General features: G+C 40.7%; 1 protein-coding gene across 3 annotated transcripts in view; it reads left to right on the forward strand.

The window, feature by feature from the left end:
* Positions 1–21548, forward strand: part of adam22 (ADAM metallopeptidase domain 22) — a 133146-nt gene that overhangs the window by 33152 nt on the left and 78446 nt on the right. For all 3 annotated transcript variants that reach the window (XM_072692275.1, XM_072692277.1, XM_072692276.1), the window contains exon 4: positions 15261–15327. In XM_072692275.1, coding sequence (XP_072548376.1) covers positions 15261–15327 — 67 coding nt within the window. The remainder of the gene's footprint in view (positions 1–15260; positions 15328–21548) is intronic.

Raw genomic sequence — 21548 nt, forward strand, 5'->3', positions numbered from 1 at the left:
TCCTGCAGGTTGCAAGGTGGCCCCACCATGAATCACATCAATGATCCATGGAGCTGGTCCGGTACAGGTGGGTTTAAAATGCAACATGGCTGGTTTTGCTGGTCTATACTGAGTTTGTGATAGTTTGTGATCGACTTCCATTGCATACTTTGCAATGATAATTTAAACACTGAATAAGTCCATACAGTATTGCAAACCAAAATATCACGATACTTTGATGTATTGATATTTTCTTACACTACTGGTTTGCACAGGCATAAAATCGAAGCCCCAACCTGACCCGTACCTGAGGGTTTGAGAGCTGACCCAACCAGGCCAGACTGGTATGGCTCTATTTGAACTCAAACCTGCTATTTGAAATGCAGTTTAGATTTTAGAGACATGAGAGGCAGAGAACTGTATGTAAAATGTAATGTATGTTAAACCAAAACAAATCTACTTTATAAAATTTTGTATATTATCTCAAAATCTGATGTGTGGTTGGCCCCCTTGCGCTCAGGTATAGACCTTAAGAAGTGTGGTGGGTCTGACCTATTTGGCACCCTACTGTGAAATGCAACTAGGCCAGAGGGGCTCTGTGGCTGTAGATATCTACGTGAATAAGGTCTTATATTTTGATCATTTTACAACTCATTCAAACCGCAGAATCTGTATGGAAAACAAGGGATGCCAGTCCAGTTTTTACCCTGGTCCGATCAGAGTACCGCAATGCAAGATATTGATTGAAACCTTTCTAGTCTGATCTTTCTGTTTCCATGAATAATACTGGCATGCAAATTAGGGAAAATGTGCTAATTAATACTGCAGGAAAAGCATGTGTAATGTCTGTTAAAGATGCCTAGAGGACACAGGATTGGAACTGGTTTAAGGACCAAAAATAGCTGATAACTGATTCATTAAATCATGCATTTGTTGGCCCTGATCTCCTGATCCACTGAATCGGATCAGGACAGGTGGTATCACACTTGGGGAAACCCCCCGAAAAGCATATTCATAACATGTACACCAGTACAGCTGTTTGTGAGTTAGTAAGCAACTGTAGTAAGCAACTGTACTTACACTGTATGGACAAAAGTATTGGGACGCCTACTCATTCGTTGTTTCTTCCACAATCAAGAATACTATAAAACATTTTATGCTGCTTTTGTTGAAGTAACTGTCTCTACTGGCCAGGGAAGAAGGCATTAGGCATGGTGCCAACAGGTTGACCATTATCTGCTCCAGAGAGTCCTTTTCTATTGGCAGTGCTTCTCTACAGGGACTAGACAAGCTGTGCGTGTGCATTTGCACATATGTGTCAGCAATGAGTGCTGCTTAAAGTAGCAGGAAAGCATTCATTAGATGGGGTGTCCACAAACATTTGGACATATAGTGTATTACTCGCAATGACCTATTTGCTTCAGTATTTGCATATGAGCCACTTTCTCTCTTTCTGTCTCACATGGATGTGCACTAGTCCTGAGAGTCCACATGGCTGCTGTTCTTTGTTCGAACCCCCTCCTCACACTCGCAATGCTCTTAATTACTGGCTGATACATTTCAGGTGTGCTTAAGCAGGAGAAGTGCTAACCTCCGCAGCTCTGCAGCATTCACCCCTTATTCAAGCAGACTCAAACAGCAGTTTGCATTTCTGTCCAGAGTTCAAAAAGGAAAATGTAAGCCCTCTTTCTGTGAGGAGAGGTGTCGAGTGTGGAGCACGCGCTCATTCAGGCCTAAATAAAAGCTCTCCAAAACACTAACAGCAGCTGCCTGACTCCCCAGCACAAAATACCAGGACTTGGCACGAGCAGCGGCGGCTGGATTTCACCAGTGGCAAACAGCTGAGGAAGCTAACGTCCTCTTTTCAGTGGAAAACAATGAATCACCTCTTCTACGTTCATATGAGACAGTGAAGACATCAGTTTTGGTGTTCAGTTTACTCTTTTTTAGCAGTAATTATGTTGATGTATTAACTAGATCCAGCTTCAGACTATGGCATTCTGCATTTTGGCATTGACATCACCCCCGGTATAACATAAATACTTGACGCAAGGCAAAATACAATGGATTAACCTTAACCTTGCATGCATGTGCATGTTCTGAACATGTTATGTCTATAATATTAGTCTTGCGTACAAAAGTTTCAGCTCTTGCCACATACTCAGCCATGTCATACATCCATAGACACCAAAGAACATTTCGACTGTCACGGCAATGGCAATATCTCTACTTTGCACAGATTTTCAGTATTTATCCTCTAAATTAGTGTAAATTGACCATCTGTTACCTGCAACTGAGCCTGAGTACTGTGCTAAGATTAGGCAGCCACTTGACTTTGTCTTTTTGTTCCACCAATCTGCCATAACATTGATTATCTCCATCTACAGTAGCATCTTCGATATGTTAGGCAGCAGGTGAACAGTCAGTTCTTGAAGGTGATGATGTGGTGATGAGAAATGGGCAAGCATAAGAATCCTAAGAAAGGCCCAAATTGTGTGATGGCTAGACGGCTGGGTAACAGCATCTCTAAAACATGAGGCAGGTCATGTGGGGTGTTTCCAGTATGCATTGGCCAGTCCCTACCAAAAGTGGTCCCAGAAAGGATAACTGGTGAAAAGACATCAGGGTTATGGACACCTAAGGCTCACTAATGCCCATGGAAGTCCCTCCTCACAACCTACATGACTTCTGCTGATAAGAATCTGCTGGTGACGTCTTCAGACGTCTTGTGGAGTCCATGCCTCGAATGGTCAGATCTGTTTTGGTGGCACAAGAGCGACCTACCTATTCAGTATTAGGCATGATCGGTGTACGTCGGTAGAGTTTGTAGCGCTTAAAATTCGCTTCTGCTGGTTGCTGCTTTCTGATGATTTAAGCTGGTTAAGGTTAGCCTGTTTAATCAAGCTTTACTGACTGTTCGGTGAAGCTGGTCATGCTGGTGGACCAGTATGGTCATGCCGGGTACGCTGTTCAGGTTGGTTTAAATAAGGTGGAATGCCTACTTTAGGTCCATTCTGAGATCTTCTGGCACTAATCTTTTAGGGGTCTTTCTTTTTAAACTATCCACTTTTGGTGGTCTTCTGAATTATGAAGCATTCTTTCCTCTACTGATCCAGAGAAGTCCAGCTCAAAACGATCTTTGTTCTTCCTCTTTGAATGTTACCTCCTTCAGCTATTGTCTGTCCTCTGTCTGTGATTGTGTACACTGGATTTTGCTTGTCAGTTTCTTTGTTTCCCATCATGAGATCATTTTCCTTCCCTTTATCGTATGATTAGATCACTGGTTTTCCTTTTTTCCTTTATTCTTTGCATTATAAACCTGCCTTTGTTTATTTATTCTGTCTGCGTTTGGATCTTCTGTGTATTGATTGTCACCCAGTTGTGAAGAATGTGCTACATAATGTAAATACAACTTCAGTATTATTAATATTGATATTTTTAATATTACTCTACACTATATGTGGACACCTGACTCTCACACATACCTCTTTGTATGCTGTATCATTAACATTACTGGGACCAAACCCTAACCCTAGAAAAACACAACCAGACCATTATCCCTTCTTCAACTTAGCACTGAGTAGTCCAGTAGGTAGAGTTCTCCTGGCATTCTCCTGCCAGATTAGTCCATGAAGCTTGTGTGCTTCTGTGAAGCTTGATTAATCATCCCAGAGAACATTTTCCCACTGCTTCAGAGTCCAGTGAGATTTGGTGTGCAGCTGCTTGGCTGTGGAAATCCATTTTATTAAAATTCTGCTGTGCAGTTCTTCAGCTGATGCTGCTGATGCTGCTTCTAGAGGCAGTTTGGACCTCCACCTGCTTCAGCATTTGGTGGCAACACACTTTACAGCACTTACAGTTGGCAGGGGCAGCTCTAACAGGGCTATCGTTTGTGACAGATTTGGCTTCTTATCATAGTGCCATGTTTTAAGTTACTGAGCTCTTCAATAAGACTTGTTCTGCTGATAGTGTTTGTCTTTTGAGATGGCATGACTATGTGCTTGTAGCTAAAACACCTTAACCCAGTTATTAAGAAGGGGTGTCCACATACGTTTGGCCATGTTATTTGTGTGTAAATGATATACATCTTTGTATACAGTCCTAAAGGTGTCTCAAGTTATTGTAGAGCTGTATGAATAATAAAATCAGATCTTATTGTCATCACAATGCATGTGTTTTATGTGCTGTTTTATTACTGCACTGTGTTTGCATATCATTGTCATTATTATGCAGTGTCAACAGCATGTCAGCGGCGGCTAGCGCTAATGGCTAATGATGACTAATGTGGGTCCTTTCACGGCACAGGACTAATCACACATGGATCTGACAAAGCTTAACTATAAAGCCTGTAATGTGAATGCAGCTTAAGGGCTGTACTAGAACCCTTTTGCTGACATGTCTTTACATAGAATTTCTGAAAAATCAAATCCTCTGAAAAATAATCAGAGAAAAACAGGCGTCAGATTGAGCAGGTGTATGCTGAGTCACCACTTGCACTTTTCGAAAAAGGCCGCAGAATGTCTCGGGATGCGTGAAAACGGTGACGTGCGTGCTTGTGGGCTAGCAGGCATCATGTGAGTGCAAAGAAAAGTGTGTCTGAGTGCTAATTAGATCAAAGATTCAGATGCTTGGCTGAGGAGAACCTTGCCTTAGGAAGAAATCTTTCTCTTAGTCCCTGGAGTCAAGAAGCAGCCTTTCAGATCTGTATGGCCATTAATAATCGCCAAATATGCTGCTACCTAATACCCTTACAAAGAGCTCCAGTCCCTGAGGACAGCCTAATCTCATCCCTATGCAAATCTACCTTTGAGACAGGCCTCTTTTCCTCCACACGCAAGCATGCGCAGTAATCATGTATTGTTAATGGTGACGCAAGTTTCACTACTCTGCATTAGTAATGCATGGGTCAGCACCCCACACCCACCCACCTTCACGCTTCTCAGAAATGGATCCACGCCCAAGCGACTTTCAATAAATACACATATTTCATGCAGTTTGTTGTGACAATTGTGCATCATGCTTTGGGTAGATCTGACAGACCGCTGCTTCTTTGTCACCCAAGGATGAACTAATGAACTCGTAAACGTCCATGATGTAACTTAAGCTCAGTTTCTTCCCCTTAACACCTCAGTAACACTATTTATTAGTGTTCTCCTGCAGATGCTTTGTCATAACCAATATAAGCTGGAATGTATTTAATTATATTTTAACATGCAATGCAATGTTTAAGCTTTTTTTGTTGTTGCTCCATTGAACCACATTCCAATGTATGAAAGTGATTAATAAATATATATTATGTATTAAATATATCATATTATTTTTGTTCTACTTTATAAACAGTAATCTAGATAGACAAATGCAATTATAATCCCTTCAAAGTTAGTAAATTATACAAGTGTTATAATTGTATAATATATATATATATATATATATATATATATATATATATATATATATAAATATATATTTTATATATATATTATACAATTATTATAAGTTTTCAAAAGAACAAATTCTAACTAATGCTGGCTTCTTCATGTTGCTGCACTTGCACTTGATTTTCAGGGGTTAAAAGGAAACACTAGTGTTTACACTTTTAGTTAACAGTTCAACTAAATAAATATCGGTCATATGTTGAAACATGCATTTCAATACCAGTAACATTACACTCTTTCAAAATAATGGTTCATCGGGGTAAATGTAGTGGTTCTAAAGAGAACCGTGACAGTGCAAATCACCCGTTGGAAGCTCAAAGGGTTCTTTGCCAAGATACAGGGTTCAACTTTTTTTATAGCTGGTTCTTTATACACCCTTTTAAAAGTGGTTCTGTATGGCACCTAAAATGGTTTCACTAAATTCCTTTTGTTCTGTTCATCATCTAAAATGTCTGGTTTTGTTTATTTACTTTTACTTTTATTGTTTATTTACTTTTCTACTGCTTTTAATAATTACTTGTGAGTATGTAAACTTGTAAAGATGCAAAGCACTAATACATTAAAATCATTACATAATTCTATTTGCCATATCTATAAGAGAGTGCGTACGACAACAAAATGAAAGCTTCCATTTGAATTAATGACCATTTGATTATTAGTATTATTTAGAATTGTTGAAAATATAATTATAGTTAAATTATGATATTTGACACATAATTCATATATTCATAAATAAAAATAAAAGTATTAAGCTTTTACTGAGTTAGAAACTATTAAGCTCATGTTAATCATTAAGAGTAATTGTTAATATAGGGCTTTTAAAAATGTCAGACTTCTATCATGTGACTTTATAATGTACATGTAACTAAATAAATAGTCAACCGGTAGCATTTATTAATGCTTAAGGAGCAATTACAGTGTTATTAATTATAATTAGCAAATGTTCCATTATGATTAAGTGACTATTTCTAAGGGTTTGTTATCAAGTTAAAAACCGTTCCTCACATACATTTATTAAATATGTTTATTTATTAGAAAAAATCTTGTGAGGTTTAGGATTTTATTAATTTTCTTAATAATTGTTATGATATCAAATCGTTGTGAGGTCAGAGACATTTACACCCCTGTTACATCAGCTTGGGATCTTTGTTAGTGAGTGTGTGTGTGTGTGTGTGTGTGTGTGTGTGTGTGTGTAAAGAGGGGGAGGGGAAGGTGTGAGCTTTACTCCCCCTATAAATTATTCAAATCCCAAAGCAATTAAAACAAAAATCTGTTATCAGGCTCCTACACTGCCTCCACACAACACACACTCACACACACACATAAATCCCATGGCCTGGATATCAGTGTGTGCCTGATAATTTCATCTGAATCATCTGGGTGGCTATGCAGAGATTTCTGACTGAACAGAGCTGATATAAGGGGACGTTTAACTGAGTGTCTAATTGAGGATCGGGTTTAGGATTAAAGCTTATAATACAGTAGTGTTCACTCAGACCTGGGCATCACACAGCACCTTAATGAATACCATTGATTATCTGGTTACAGTGGGACCTATCAAGAGGCGTAAACTCCATGTTACTGTTCGAGGGTCTTGACTGATCTGAGACATTGAGCTCTAATGAAATGTGCTGGTGGGCTGAATTAGACCTGAGGGCCAATTACGGGATACCTAGCTAGTTAAGCTGACCAGTGGGGGCATTATAGCAGTATAATGACAAATATGAGCAAAGACTGCACTGTTTCATAGAACATGAAAAAGCTTGGGGTAGGGCCCAATTTCTGACTGATAATATTAGCAGTTTTAGGGGGCAGTTCCAGGAACATCAGCAATACTACTGGCTGATATAGTTTTATTCTTATATTTTACTTATATTCTTTATATTTGAATTTCTTTTCTTACCTAATGCTTCACTTTTTGAAGTTTCTGCTACTTCTTTACATTTAAAGAAGCAATAGAAACTTTTAAAAAGTCCAAGAAAGCACAATTTACTGGCTACAGTGGCATCTGTCACAATGCAGGATATACATACTAGTCAAGCAAGTCAACAGTCAGTTCCTGAAGGTAATGTGTTGGAAGCAGGAAAGATGGTCAAGTGTAATCATCTGGGACACTTTGACAAGAGCCTAATTGAGATGGCTTGACGATTGCGTCAGAACATCGCCAAACCATCAGGCAGATCTTTTTTTTGGACAGTACCTACCAATACCTACCTAGGGATTAGATATTACAACTCCACGTCCCCCTAAGTTGAGAGTGGAGAAGAGAGAGAGTGTGAAGTAGAAGGAAAGAAGGAGATAGAAGCGATGGCTCTGTAAAACAGGAGCCACTAAAACAACAGGACAGGGTGGGGCTGTCTAACTCTTTCCCTTGTTTATATTCATTTCTCACCACTCCTTCCCTCTATGCCCCCCCCCCACCCCCCATCGCCCTCAGTATATCTCACTCTCTCTCTCTTACTCTCTCTCTCTTTTTCCATTCCGTCTCTTATCTGGCTTTCTCTCCTCTTTCTCTCTCCTCTGCTGCTCTTCTCTGTTCGTCCTTCTCTTCTTTCTTGTCCTGTTCCACTACTTCGATCCGTCAGTGTGTCTCGTTCTCTTTGTTTTTCCGCTGAACTCTGCTCTTCTTTGTCCTGCTGCTCAGAGAAAGAGTAACGGAGTAAGAGCGCACTTTTCTCCAGCAGCACAGCAGAACCGGTAGTCTTTGCCTTAGTTCTGGCGTTATGACCTTGTAGTTGTAGTTGGTATGGCGCAAAGGATAGCACCACTATCTCTCAGTAAGCTACTACACAATGTGGGAGATTATGTGGGGTTTGATTCCTGGTCTGGGTCACTATGTTGCACTACACCAATAAGCATGCTTAGGCAAGACTCCCAACACTGCATTGCCACCTCTGTAATATGGGTAACATTGTAAGTAGCTCTGTAACAGTATCAGCTAAAATGCAAAGCCTAACCCTATCCCAGGTCCCAATCCTAGCCTTAACCCAGGTCTCAGTCCTAGCCTTAACCTCAACCCAAAACCTAACCCAAACCCAGGTCCCACTTCTAACCTTAACCCAAAACCTAACCCTATCCCAGATCCTAATCCTAGCCTTAACCCAAAACCTAACCCTATGCCAGGTCCCAATCCCAACCTTAACCCAGGTCCCAACCCTAGCCTTAACCCAAAACCTAACCCTATCCCAGGTCCCAATCCTAGCCTTAACCCAAAACCTAACCCTATGCCAGGTCCCAATCCCAACCTTAACCCAGGTCCCAACCCTAGCCTTAACCCAAAACCTAACCCTAACCCAGGTCCCAATCCTAGCCTTAAACCTTAACCCAAAACCTAACCCTATCCCAGGTCCCAATCCTAGCCTTAAACCTTAACCCAAAACCTAACCCTATCCCAGGTCCCAATCCTAACCTTAACCCAAAACCTAACCCTATCCCAGGTCCCAATCCTAACCTTAAACCTTAACCCAAAACCTAACCCTATCCCAGGTCACAATCCTAACCTTAACCCAAAACCTAACCCTATCCCAGGTCCCAATCCTAGCCTTAAACCTTAACCCAAAACCTAACCCTATCCCAGGTCCCAATCCTAACCTTAACCCAAAACCTAACACTCACCCAGGTCCCAATCCTAGCTTTAACCTAACCCTCAACCTCAAGACCTAACGTTAACCCTGGCCCTAATCCTACCCTTAACTTAAATCTAAAACCTCTTCCTAACCCTCATCCTGGCCCTAATACCATAATGCTCCAGTTCCAGATTGGTGTCAGCAGTGGGTCTATAACAGCTGTGTGATAGATCTTTATTAGACCTGTTTTAGACCTGTGAGATGATAAGTGATCTCCTGTGCTAGGAGGGTGAGGGCTAGTAGCTGTGCTTCCTCCAAGTAAAATACAACAAAATATAATCTTTATGGCCTGCTGTTAAAGCAACATCTATGGACAGCTGAACACACTTGGAGGAGAGCACTAACTGCCAGTTCTGTTACATCAGCTAACAGATGCCTGCAGCGGTTAACATAGCGCTGAGGGGAGAGAGAGAGTCCAGTTATGCCCTCTGGGACTCCTGGCCACAGATGGCTGTGGCATCATCAGGGATCGAACTTGCAAATCACTGATGATAGGCCCAACGCTTAGACAGCTGCTCCACTCTTATAAAAGAGTTCAAATGAGCACGTTTGATCCGACAGTTCCTGATTCAGATTGTGTTTTGTGTTGCATTTGTTGCGCTTTTTTATTTGCAGCCCTGGTTGGCCCTTATAAATGGTATGCCCTTGAGTCTTTTGATATTTCTCTGTATGATCTTCCAGTCATAATTATTATATAATCATTAATTTATCTCGTATCTCTTTTTCTCTCTCTCTCCCAAGCACACACACACTCTCTGTGATGTCTTTATTAGTCTTTTCAGCCCCTGTGTTTGTGTGTGTTGCCATGTGTTGTAGCTCTGTGCTGCGGCTGTGTTGATTTATGGCTGTGGTGGTCATGTGACAGAGCATGTTGGGTGGAATAGCATTTATATGGTAATGAACTCATGCACTATCATGCACACACACCCCTGCACTGCAAACCAGTCCATACACAGTATCGCTATGTTTACACTCACGTTTGCACACATGGGAGCGCACACATGCAAACACATGCAAGACTTTTAGACATTCCAATACACACACACACACGTGTGTATATATATATATATATATATATATATATATATATATATATTTATATATATATATATACACACACACACACACACACATATATACAGTCATATCGTAATATCATTACCACCTACTTAATAGTGGGGATAACCACCCTTGACTCAGATGACACTAGCGACTGCATGGACTCTATTAGATGATAGAAGGTGTTCCACCAGTAATTGCACTGTACCATTTGCCTGAGTCTTTGTTCCCCTCTGGCATCAATTGCCTGTGGGCCCTACTGTTATGCCGTTGGGATGCACTCAATGTGCGTGAAGTCTGTTCTCGGTACACCTTCACTATGGTGGCTCTAGAACATCCCACACAGTTTCCAGGATGCCACCACAGGATGATCCCTATTATCATGCCATTTTGGACATCAGTCACATGGTGTCCTTTGCCCATGATCATCGTTTTGCACTCTGACTGGTTTTACTACAACTGACTGGTGTGCTCGTTTATTTATACATGCAGCAAACCCTGTGACATCTATGGCATGCTGGGCCAAGCTCATTCAGAACATTCTGATATGACTGTGAGAGTGGGTGAATAGGGTAGCATCCCGGAAACACTTCTTAATTCTAAGTACATTCACAGCTAAAGGTGAACAAACTGATTTTAACTTCAGTGAAAAATGAACATACCTGAGTGAAATAAGGGGAAGTTTGCTTTTCAAATGTACACACCCTTAAAGTACACAGGGTTAGATCTGCTGTAGAGGTCAGCTCTGAGCTCTGAATCACTGAAGCATCACTGAAGCAGAACCTCCACCCTGCACACCTGCAGTGACCGACCGGTCTGAGACAGCAGAGAGGAGGAGATTTATGGACACTATAACCAATAAGGCGAGCCGGCCCAGTCCGGCTTTTATAGATATTGTTGTCTTTAGAGCATCTTTGTGATAAAGATCTAGGTGTCTGTGTATGTGTGTGTGTTTGATGGATTGAGATGTAGCAGCCAGAATGTGTGTTGGTGTATTTCATTGTCATCAGAGTGGTGTATGAGGTGCCTTTTGGCCCCTGAGTTAAAACCCTCTTGGAGAAAAATACAGCCTGCTGTCTGCTGTGAACTGTGGTTACAAATATGTGTGTGTGTCTAGCTTGTCTAGTCCCTGTAGAGGAGTAATGCCAATAGAATAGGACTCTCTGGAGCAGATAAACATGAATCTGTTGGCACCATGCTGCTTAATGCCAGGTGTGTGCTAGAGTGGTATAAAGCCCCCAGCAATGAGCTGTTGAGCAGTGAAACTGTGCTCTCTGGAATGATGGCGCTTCATTCAGTACTTTTTGTGATGAGTTTGGGAGTTGGGATGAGGTCGGGCTCTTGTCACTGAATGCAATCAAATTCTTACAGCAATACAGAATACAGTAGAGAAAAGGTGTAAAAGCAAAAAGTGTGTAGTTAGGATAGTTGGACAAGTTGGACAGTAGCCATTGGAGGTCACCTACACTGCTGTAAGTGTGTGAGGCTGGTTATAATCCTGGTCTGAGTGTTAAGCTCTTTGTAACTCCCTAATCGATCACCCATGCTAATGTATGTAGGCTGGGATCTACATACACACACCCATACTAACAGCCTGTTACAGTGACATTCTCACTGCTCTATAAACCCTCACCTCTAACCCCCTTAAACCTTTCTTAAAGGACACATATATCATCTTCATCTTGTTCTTTTATCAATTTTGGAACTAAATACCCTGGACCTAAATACACTGTTTTGTTACTGTACTTTTTTCAAACTAATCTCATTTCTGATTGGCTGTTGTGTATTTTGTCTCATTTTAGAATCAACCCCTCCTGAAATACATCCTGATGTTATGGATGTAAAGCAGGGGTTCAACTCCATATTAATACCATATTAATGGATTTAGAATGGGGTGTTATAAAAGCTCTGTGTAATGTGTAGGTGTCCCAATACTTCTGTCCTAAACCAATCCGGTGTATCGGAATCAAGGCTGATCCAGGCATTTTTAAATGGATTGAGAAGCGACATGGCAGTGTACGTACAGCCTTCATTATTTTGTGGCTGTAATATTTCCAGAAGCACAAAGATTGGATCACTTAGCATTAAGGTACTTGGTTCAGGGAAAAAAACTGGATCCGGACATCCCTGTCAGTTAGCTTAGCTAAATGCCTAACTTACTTGTCTGTGAGGACAGAATATGGTCCAGTTCTCCCACAAAGAACTTCTTAACGCCAACATAAAGGAGCCTAGCTTCAGTCTCTAATTTTCTGTTTGTGTGGCATTGCATCTCTCTTCTACACTCTATCCTCCAGAGATGCCCATGTAAATCAGAAGCTGCTGGAAATCTAAGAGCTGGCTGAGTGGCTAGGTTGGTTTGAGTAGGGGGCGGTACACTTGCTCAGTGTGACGCAGAAAACAGGCTGAACAGCATGTAGAATTTCATGACTTTCTTTTTCTGAAAGGGAGATACACAGATATGTCAAAGACTTCACACTTTGGATGGTAGATACGGTGACGAGTAACATGCATATGTGCAGGCACAGGGTCTCCTTCGAATAGCACACAGATAGAGTGCTTATTGGTTATTTGCTTCGTGTGTCAGTCATATTCCCATCTACTGTTAAAGCAGGTGGTTCTTGGCCAACCTCAGCTGCACAAGCTACCAGACTTTTAGCCGGAGTAGAGAATGACATGGAGCAGGTTCAGCACCATGGACAGCACATACCCCTCTCACTCCATACAGTGAATGGAAATGGGTTCGTTGGGCCACAGAGGAGTACAGCTGGGAGGAGTTCTTGCTGATGGGCTTTTACCTTTCAGTGTGGAACACCTGGCCTAGATTCAGAGTGTGTGAGTGTGTGTGTGTGCTGACACATGCATTCATGCATGTGCTAGAATTTACCGGTACCTGTGCTGAATGTAGATGGCAATGTATATATGCTTGCCTGTAAAAGTATCTGTTTGTGTTGTGTTGGGTTGCGTGTGTGTGTAAGCATTACAGTGATAGCCTGTCCCAGATTGCGGCTGATTGAACTCCTTACAGAGCTCTGCTTTGCTTGTGGTCCGGCACACAAGCTAACGTGTCCTTCACTGCAACCTGCTCTGCGTTCTGCTTTTGCTGTAGCAGCGCGTTGCAGTTACAGTCAGTTCAGCAACACATTGGATGCCAGTTGTTTTCAAGAGTTGCATCAAGCCACCTGTTTTGCTTTAAATTATTTGTGACCCTAATTTGTCCTCTTTTACTATAACCAAGCGCATCAAATACATATGCTGAGTTCCTCAGACCAAGGTGTAAAAACAGGTGGCTCAAGGCCCCTCAGAGCCATTAAATACGGTTTCTCTTACAGCATAAGAGGGCTCCAAGTCTTGATTTCGAGAAGTCCCAGCTTTAATACAAAGTCTCTACAGTGGCAGGCTGTGGGAACATCTGAGCTGTGATGTAGAGTCACTCCATCAGTGGGCCTGGAAAAACATCCAAGCTGCAATCTATAGTAACTCCAGCAGCTTGGCTTGGAAAGCCTCAAATCTGTGACGTACAAACACTCAGATGGGATGTGAAAGACTCATGTGAGAAGTCACTTTCTGCGGGTGGGAAATATCAAAATGAACACACAAATAATACTTGGAGAACACAATAATAATTGGTGTGGATGAGGACCATTCAGATATTCTCCAGATACACACTCTAGCATTAAATTGTCCAGTTGACCTAAAAGCACTGCTGCCTTCAGCTTATGTTCCAGGTTAAACCGCTTTCTCCACTGTGCTGTAAAAACATGGAACAGCCTCCCCCTCCTGCTAGTGTTCATGTCTTGAGACTTAAAAGACTGAATAAACACCTTCTTAGTATGACGCAACTCTAAAACTCAATGACTTCATCAGTTCATTATATTTTCCTGAGTAGCTGCAGGTCAGTGATTGGCTCTCTTAATTGGATCCATTAATGCTTGTATCTGCCATAGCTCAAAAAGCTGCAGCCAGGGGTACATTTTTCTGTAATGTTCCCTGTAACATACATCCCAAATCTAAAAGCTTGAGCACTCCTGGTCAAATGACACATTTTGTTGACTGTCAGTGTAAATAAGTGAGCAAATGATTTTGCTGTTAAAAGTATCCATTGATCATTGAGGATCTTATGGAGAACTTTTGGAGGTTTTCCAGTTTGAAACTGTGGAAGAACCTCTTCCACAGAAGTGCTTTGAGGAATCTTCAAGGGACCGTTTTCTTCTAAAAACCTTTTCTTGAAGATTCCTCAAAGCAACTTAAGAGAACCTCCAAATGTTTCTCAAGAATCTTATATTTTAACAGTGTAAAAACAAGCTTAATTTTTTCCCTAATTTAAATAAAACTTAAATTAATATAAATAAAAACATTATGTATTGAATGTGCCATTGCTTTTGCACATACATGAGGCAGTGGTGGCTCAGCGGTTAGAGCGCCGGGATATTGATAACAGGGTTGTGGGTTCGATTCCCGGGCTCTGCAAGCTGCCACTGTTGGCCCCTTGAGCAAGGCCCTTCACCCTCTCTGCTCCCCGGGCGCTGGAGTTGGCTGCCCACCGCTCTGGGTGTGTGTGTGTGTGTACTCACTGCCCCTAACACGTGTGTGTGTGTGTGTGTGAGTGTATGTTCACTACCAGATGGGTTAAATGCGGAGGACACATTTCGCTGTACAGTGTACACTGTTCAGTGACAAATACGTGCACCTTTTTACCACATTTAATTCATGAACTAAACAGTAATTAAGCTTTAGAACATGGAAAGGCTTTTGGTTCAGCCTTGATTTTGGCTCGAACCACATTCAGCAAGCACAGCCACATTTCGAGATCTGTGTAGCTCTGATCTGTTAGGTACTTGGGCTGTGTATTGGCCAGAACCTGGTGTAATAATACATCCGGTGATACAGGGGTCACAATATTAGAGTACATTGCAATATATTGCACTACTGTAAGCAAGACACTACAAAAAAATCGAATTGAATAAAAATCTGTTGGAAAACACTTGGGTTTCTTTTGTGCTTGTGTTATATGTCTAGCTCCTAATGACCGGAATCCGTGCTCAAAAAGACTGGATGAGAGAAAGATTTCATCGGGAGAAATGAAGTTTAGTATGAGAATGATGTGATGATGGGAACACAAGGACACAAGGCTAATAATGTTTTGTTTGCTGTTTTTCCACAGTGATCTGCTGTCTTCGAAGTATGTGGAGAGGCATATATCAGAAGAGGGGAAGTCGGTCATCTCCAAAGTAAGTTTCCAAGCTGGGATGCTGTTTCACTGGTCAGAGGTCAGAGAGGTCAGGATTAAGCTCAAAACAGAGTACAGTCACTCCACATCATTTGGAAATTCCTGAGCATTCTGATAAACAAAGTCATAAACTATGTAAACACTCTGTGTCCAAATGTTTGGACAACCTCCTTCCCTTCTAATGAATGCACCTATTGCTGACACAGATGTGCAAATGCACACACATCCACACACACAGCTTGTTTAGTCCCTGTAGAGAAGTACTGCCAATAGAAGAGGACTCTCTGGAGCAGATGAACCAGTTGCCACCATGCCTAATGCCAGGCATGGACTAGATGGGGTATAAAGCCCCACAGCATTGAGCTGTGGAAAAGTGGAACTGTGTCCTCTGGAATGATGGTGCTCCACGCAACACATTTGGGAGGAGTTGTGGAGTTGGGGACGAGGTGAGGTGGTGATCATTCAGTGTTCTGGCTTCTTGTCACTGAATGTAATAAAGTCCTCATGACAATGCTTCAAAATATAGTGGAAAGTATTCTCTGGACAGGAGAGACAGTTACTCCATCAAAAGCTGGATAAACTTAAAAACTTAGTTTTTAATATCCTTTCGGAAGATGCAATGGATGAGCAGGTGTCCCAATACTTTTGTCCACATAGTGTACTTATACCACAACATGTTATTTAATGAAGGTTTAGGAGACGCTCCCAACTGGTGTAGCTGTGTAAGGTTTTGCGCTACAACATTGAGACGATCACAACAAATGCTTGATTAGCTAATAGCACTGTTAGCATGGGCTAGTGTCTGTTCATTCCCCATGTGGGAGATGGTCATTTTAACAGGTTAGGCTTTCGCTGCTGTGACACCTGTGTTTCCTAAGAGACCGAAGTGACCATTTGTTGACACACTTATGGTGTCGGAGCTGCAAACCCAGTTTGTGACACTTCAGTGTCCACTTTGATCTCTGCCCCACAAAACACACACACACACACACACACACACACACTTGAATTCGCTTGAATTCAGATACACTCTCAGCCTCTTAATCTGCACACTCCGCCCATATCCAATTTGATTATGAGATTATCACCAGATGAATATGTGTGTTAATGTGGTCAGACGAGTGGTAATCCCGGCTCATGGAAAATCCGCCGGATGTTCAGAGATTAGCGCAAAGCTGCACATTGACCGCACAGCGTCCGGACTCCCATTCATGAGCGATATGAATGGACTGGCTAATACTTCTCTTGCCACGTCCTCACTTAGCTTGCAGTGTAGAGACAGTGTATTAGCCTTTATTTTTAGGCATAAATAATAGTCCATTGATAATAATAATAACTGTGAAAATGAAGCTCCACCATTCAGCTGTGTGGAGAAGTTTGTGTTTGTTTTTATAGAGTAGTACATTGGGTGCGTCCCATTTGCATATTAATTAGTATTACTTACTAGTTTTTTAGTGTGTGGTGTGTAGCATATATAGATAAACCTCAGACCAGCTGCAACCTACCACCTACTGTACAAATACATTTAATTTGAAGTGTCAAAGTCGAGTAAACTCTAAAATTGCTATTATTCATACTCAGAACCTGTCAGTTTTTGAGTGTGGTTATGATGGACACTATTAAAGTGAGGAGCTATTTACGTGCTATTTTAAGTGCAGTGGCGACAGCATCGGTAGAACTTGCAGTGACCTATGTTGGCAATACCATCACTTCCTGTTAGTACAAAATGTGGTATTCTATGCCTTATAGTATTAGTGTGTTAGTAACGCAATTGGGACACAGCCATCAACTTGTCTGCACCAAAAGAATGAAGTGGATGTGTTTTGAGTGGGTTAAGAGACGTTTCTAGGTGTGTATTAACAGATATGAGATTGATGACAGTTTAAGAACAGTGATTGTAGCATCATTAGCCTAGCATCTCCCTTTCTAAACTAACTAAGCAAACTTCTTCATTGGATGTTTACAGGGCTTTTATTTAAAGCAGCTCTATAGAAATTGTTTGTGCTCTTGGGCGTCCCCTGGAGTCGGGATGTGTAATTCACGTTTTGAGCCACCCCTGGAGAACATGCTTTTTTGGACAAGCTGAAAGATACAGATTTGAGGTGGTAATAATACAGGATTTTACACTAGTATGACACAGTATTTTGAGGGCGTTGTCCTGCCTAGTGCAGTAGCAGCTTGCCGAGGCCGGAGTAGCAACGGTTACTGTTGTTGTTACTCTGTTACAATCAGTGGAGAATCACATTGATCTAAAAGCTGTTAAATATGTAAAATGTTGTATAATAATAATCATCATCATCATAATAATTAGAGATAATATGGTAACCATACATACAGTATACAGTGGTGATGTTTCGTTTTAGCAGGAAAAAAATCACTCATTTATAATACAAAATACACTCATCAGCTTATTTATAATAGAGCATACAGTGGGCAGTTGCTTCACTGTCTGCCTGTTGGTTTCTTTAGTAAGTGTATTTTTAGTCAGCGTTTTTTCACTTGTTTTCTCTGGGCAGGGAAACTTGTTAAAATTATATATATTATTAGCCTATTAGCTGTAGTTTTTAAAGCATAACTAATCAAAGGTGTGAAAATGTCTTCTGGTATTCTGATGCTGTAGTTCTGCCTTAATACCCATCTCAGGTCAGCACCACATTTCTGTGTACTTTGTCCCTGATTGGCTCAGAAGGGTCAGGTAGGGTGTAAGAATATCAGGTGGAGGCTGTGTTTTTGTCCTGGGACAGAGAGGATGCTTATAAATCCCAGAACAGAAGGTGCTGATTGATAGTTTTATGGCAGGCTGTTCCTATTTGAACGTCCAGTTCACACTCGCACACCCAAACGCTGGGGACAGGGTCACAGTGTCCTACTTAAGCAACGTTTGACACCTTCATTGTGTCCCGTGTGTGTGTGTGTGTGTGTGTGTGTGTATGAATTGTTTCTGATTAATGATAGTATGAAGGACAGGAATATGCACACATCTGGAGCTCTCACACGGACTTAAAGGAATGGTTCAGCAAAAATTGAATCACTGACCCCTGATGCAGCTGATCAGGCAAGATGTTTAGTTGGGAGATGCTAGGCTAACATTGCTAACAAGCACTGGATCTCAAAAGATCTCAAAAACTCAAAAGATCTATCCAGAAGTTACATAAATGTTTAAAATGATTAAAAGCATCTCTATGATGGAAATCAGAATTTTTCTGGTTTTATTGAAATAAAGCAAATGTTTTAATATACATTTTACTTCCATGTAAGTATAGAAAGCTGTTAAAGCAGCCCATTTTGAAATCACTGCTTATCTGATGTCATGAAACTTAAATATCTCATTTAAACGTAACCCTTTAACACTTTAATTTAAATATAATTTGAACGTCTCCGTTATTCAGCCTACCACACTTAAGCTCCGCCCACTCATACTGCATTTATCAGGAGTATTTCAGTTTTAAATGCTCTTTAAATTAAGTGCAATACAGGACAACCAATCAGAACAGAGCTCACTTGTGTTATATAGGTCTTAAAGACACAGTGACAGAAAAAAAATAATTCAATTAAACATTAAGCATTTCAAGTGGGTCGAGAGTCATTTTCTGGACATGTATTTACAGAGATGAGATTGGTGAAAGTCTGAAGCCAGTGTTTGTTAGCAGTGATAGCCTAGCATTTCACATTGTAAACTAAAAAAGCTAAAAAAAAAAAAAAAAAAAAAGCTGTAAGACCCATCATGTCTTGACTGACTGGCTACATTTGGATCAGTGATCAATCAAGTTCATTTGATTTTTTTTACTGTTTAACTGTTCCTTTAAAATGATAGTGTGTATATTATTAGCATATTATTATTAATGTTATTATTATTATAGTATAGTAGTAGTATTGTTGTTATTATTTGTATTATTATTATTAGGGCATTATGTTGTTGTTATTGTTATTTTTATTGCTTATACAGTATACATGAACACACTGTATGCTGGTGATATTTTCTGTACTTTTCAGTAGAAAAACCATTGACTCTAAACTCTGGCAACGCTGGCAAACCTGTCATAATGATTGCTGTGGTAATTCACTGTATACTACATCTATGGCAAATAGAGACTGGGTTAAAAAGCACTGGAATATTCCTTTAAAAGAGGGAGAGAGAGGTATAGAATCAGAGGGAGAGAGAAGAGATAGAGAGATGCTCTAAAAGTAACTGAATTCTAGAGCAGAAGTGCAGTTATTTTTAGCTGGCCTCCCTCCTCTCTCTCTCTCTCTCTCTCTCTCTCTCTCCCCCTCCCTCTCTCCCTCTCTGTATCCCCTACTGTTTACATGCTATACAGGGTTTTCACTTCCTGTCCTATGCAGGCTAATTTGCAGAACCTGCATGGATAACAAGTAATGAATTGAATTTGCTTGATTCAGATCTGTGCATCATTTCCACACAAACCAAATATCAACACTAGACCTGTGTGGATATTCTGTAATAGGGCACGGTGCTGTTATTGTGTACTCAATGTAGTCAAACAAGGTGCCCAAACAGCACCATAGGTTTGTTTTAGAGATGCAGGGCGTCTCTGGTTCCACAAGCTCCCAGTATGCTGGCGCACCTTACCCTTTATAGCCATTGCCATATACAGAACAACTGCTATAAAATACAGATGCAAATACACTGCAATTGGACACAGTGATCCATTTACACAGGTTTTTAGATGTGAACACCTCATGGACCATGTATCTCTTTCCCTATTCATGTTGAGCAGACTGTGGATTTCTCCACAGGGGGGTGCTGACAGTATCCAATTAGCTTTTGGTGCTTCTCATCAGTGACACTGTGTGAACTTGTTAATATTCCAAGTTGAGGATTTTATCAATGAAATATATTTGTATACATTTTTATCTCATTAAGGACTTATGTACTAAAGATCTTCATGAATTTTGTTTTTCAAACCTGTATTGGTGTACTCCGACTGGTAACGCCGCAGACTGAAGTTCTATTGCCCCATAATGTTGCCATATGGTAACAACAAAATGCATAGCACCTCCAACCAATTTTTATGTTTTTTTGATTTTGATTTTGAGTTGAATTAATTCTTCCTTTTTAAATAAAATAAAATGATGAAGAATGGTTTGTAATATGTCATATATATTTCATTTTTTTTCATGTCATAATTCATGTAACGAAGGGTTAAACAGCATCACATTTGTCTGGACTACAAATGAGGTGTAATGTGGGAGAGAGAAGAATGTTGAAGGAATGGAAATATACATGTTGATGTGCAGTTGGCAATGAGTGAGAGAGAGATAGAGAGAGAGCATTAAGCGAAATGGATATGCCAGGAAAATGCTGCAGGACGTCCCAAGAGGGAAGGAGAGAGACCCCCGTCCTAATGGCAGCCAAGCACTTATGCTGAGAAGCATTTTTGCAAATCATTCTCACACACACACACACACACACACACACACACACACAAACAGAGACACACACTCAGTCACTCACTCTCATGCAGTATATTGATGTGTGTGTAGCCTCAGCATATTGAGCATTTGTATTGGATTGGCCAGTAGTGTTTATTGACACTCCTGCAGGAAGTGCCCTGATAAACATGACTGGCTGGTTAGAGCAGTGGAGCCTGAAAGCCTGCTATGTTAAAGCAATAGTTTAGCAAATAGTCAGACTGTCAGACTGCTAGTTACAAGATCAAATATATGCCCCTCGCAAGCTTAAATGAAATGTCATCAGTGTGTTTTACAAGTTTCAAATATCTGTTTAATCTGGCCTGCATTATCATAACGTGTGTTACCCTATTACTGTAAACAGTAAAAAACTAGGACACCCCATTACATTTTTAGGCCTTTATTAATAAATATGGACAAATCAATATTTAATATTCTAGATAAAGATAATGTAATTGCATCACCTGTGCAAAACAATGAAACGTTTACTCATAAATTTAACATTAAAAATGAAAAAAGAAGCTGAGTCCTACTGAGGATAGCTGGGATTCCCCACATTGGCATTTAACCTCAGTTAAATGTTTTGTATAAGCGGCTACCAGTCTCTGACGTCGACTGGCAGAATGTTTCCCTATCCTCCATGCAGAATTCTTTCAGGAGTGTGATGTTTTAGGGGTTTATTTGTACACCCAACCTGTTTCAAATGACGCCACGGCATTTCAGTAGGATTAAGATCCATGTTGTGGCTTAATCATTTCAGAACTCTCCATTTCTTTCTTTTAAGCCATTTCT

This window comes from Salminus brasiliensis, chromosome 1 (genome assembly GCF_030463535.1).
Source record: "Salminus brasiliensis chromosome 1, fSalBra1.hap2, whole genome shotgun sequence".
NCBI lineage: Eukaryota > Metazoa > Chordata > Actinopteri > Characiformes > Bryconidae > Salminus > Salminus brasiliensis.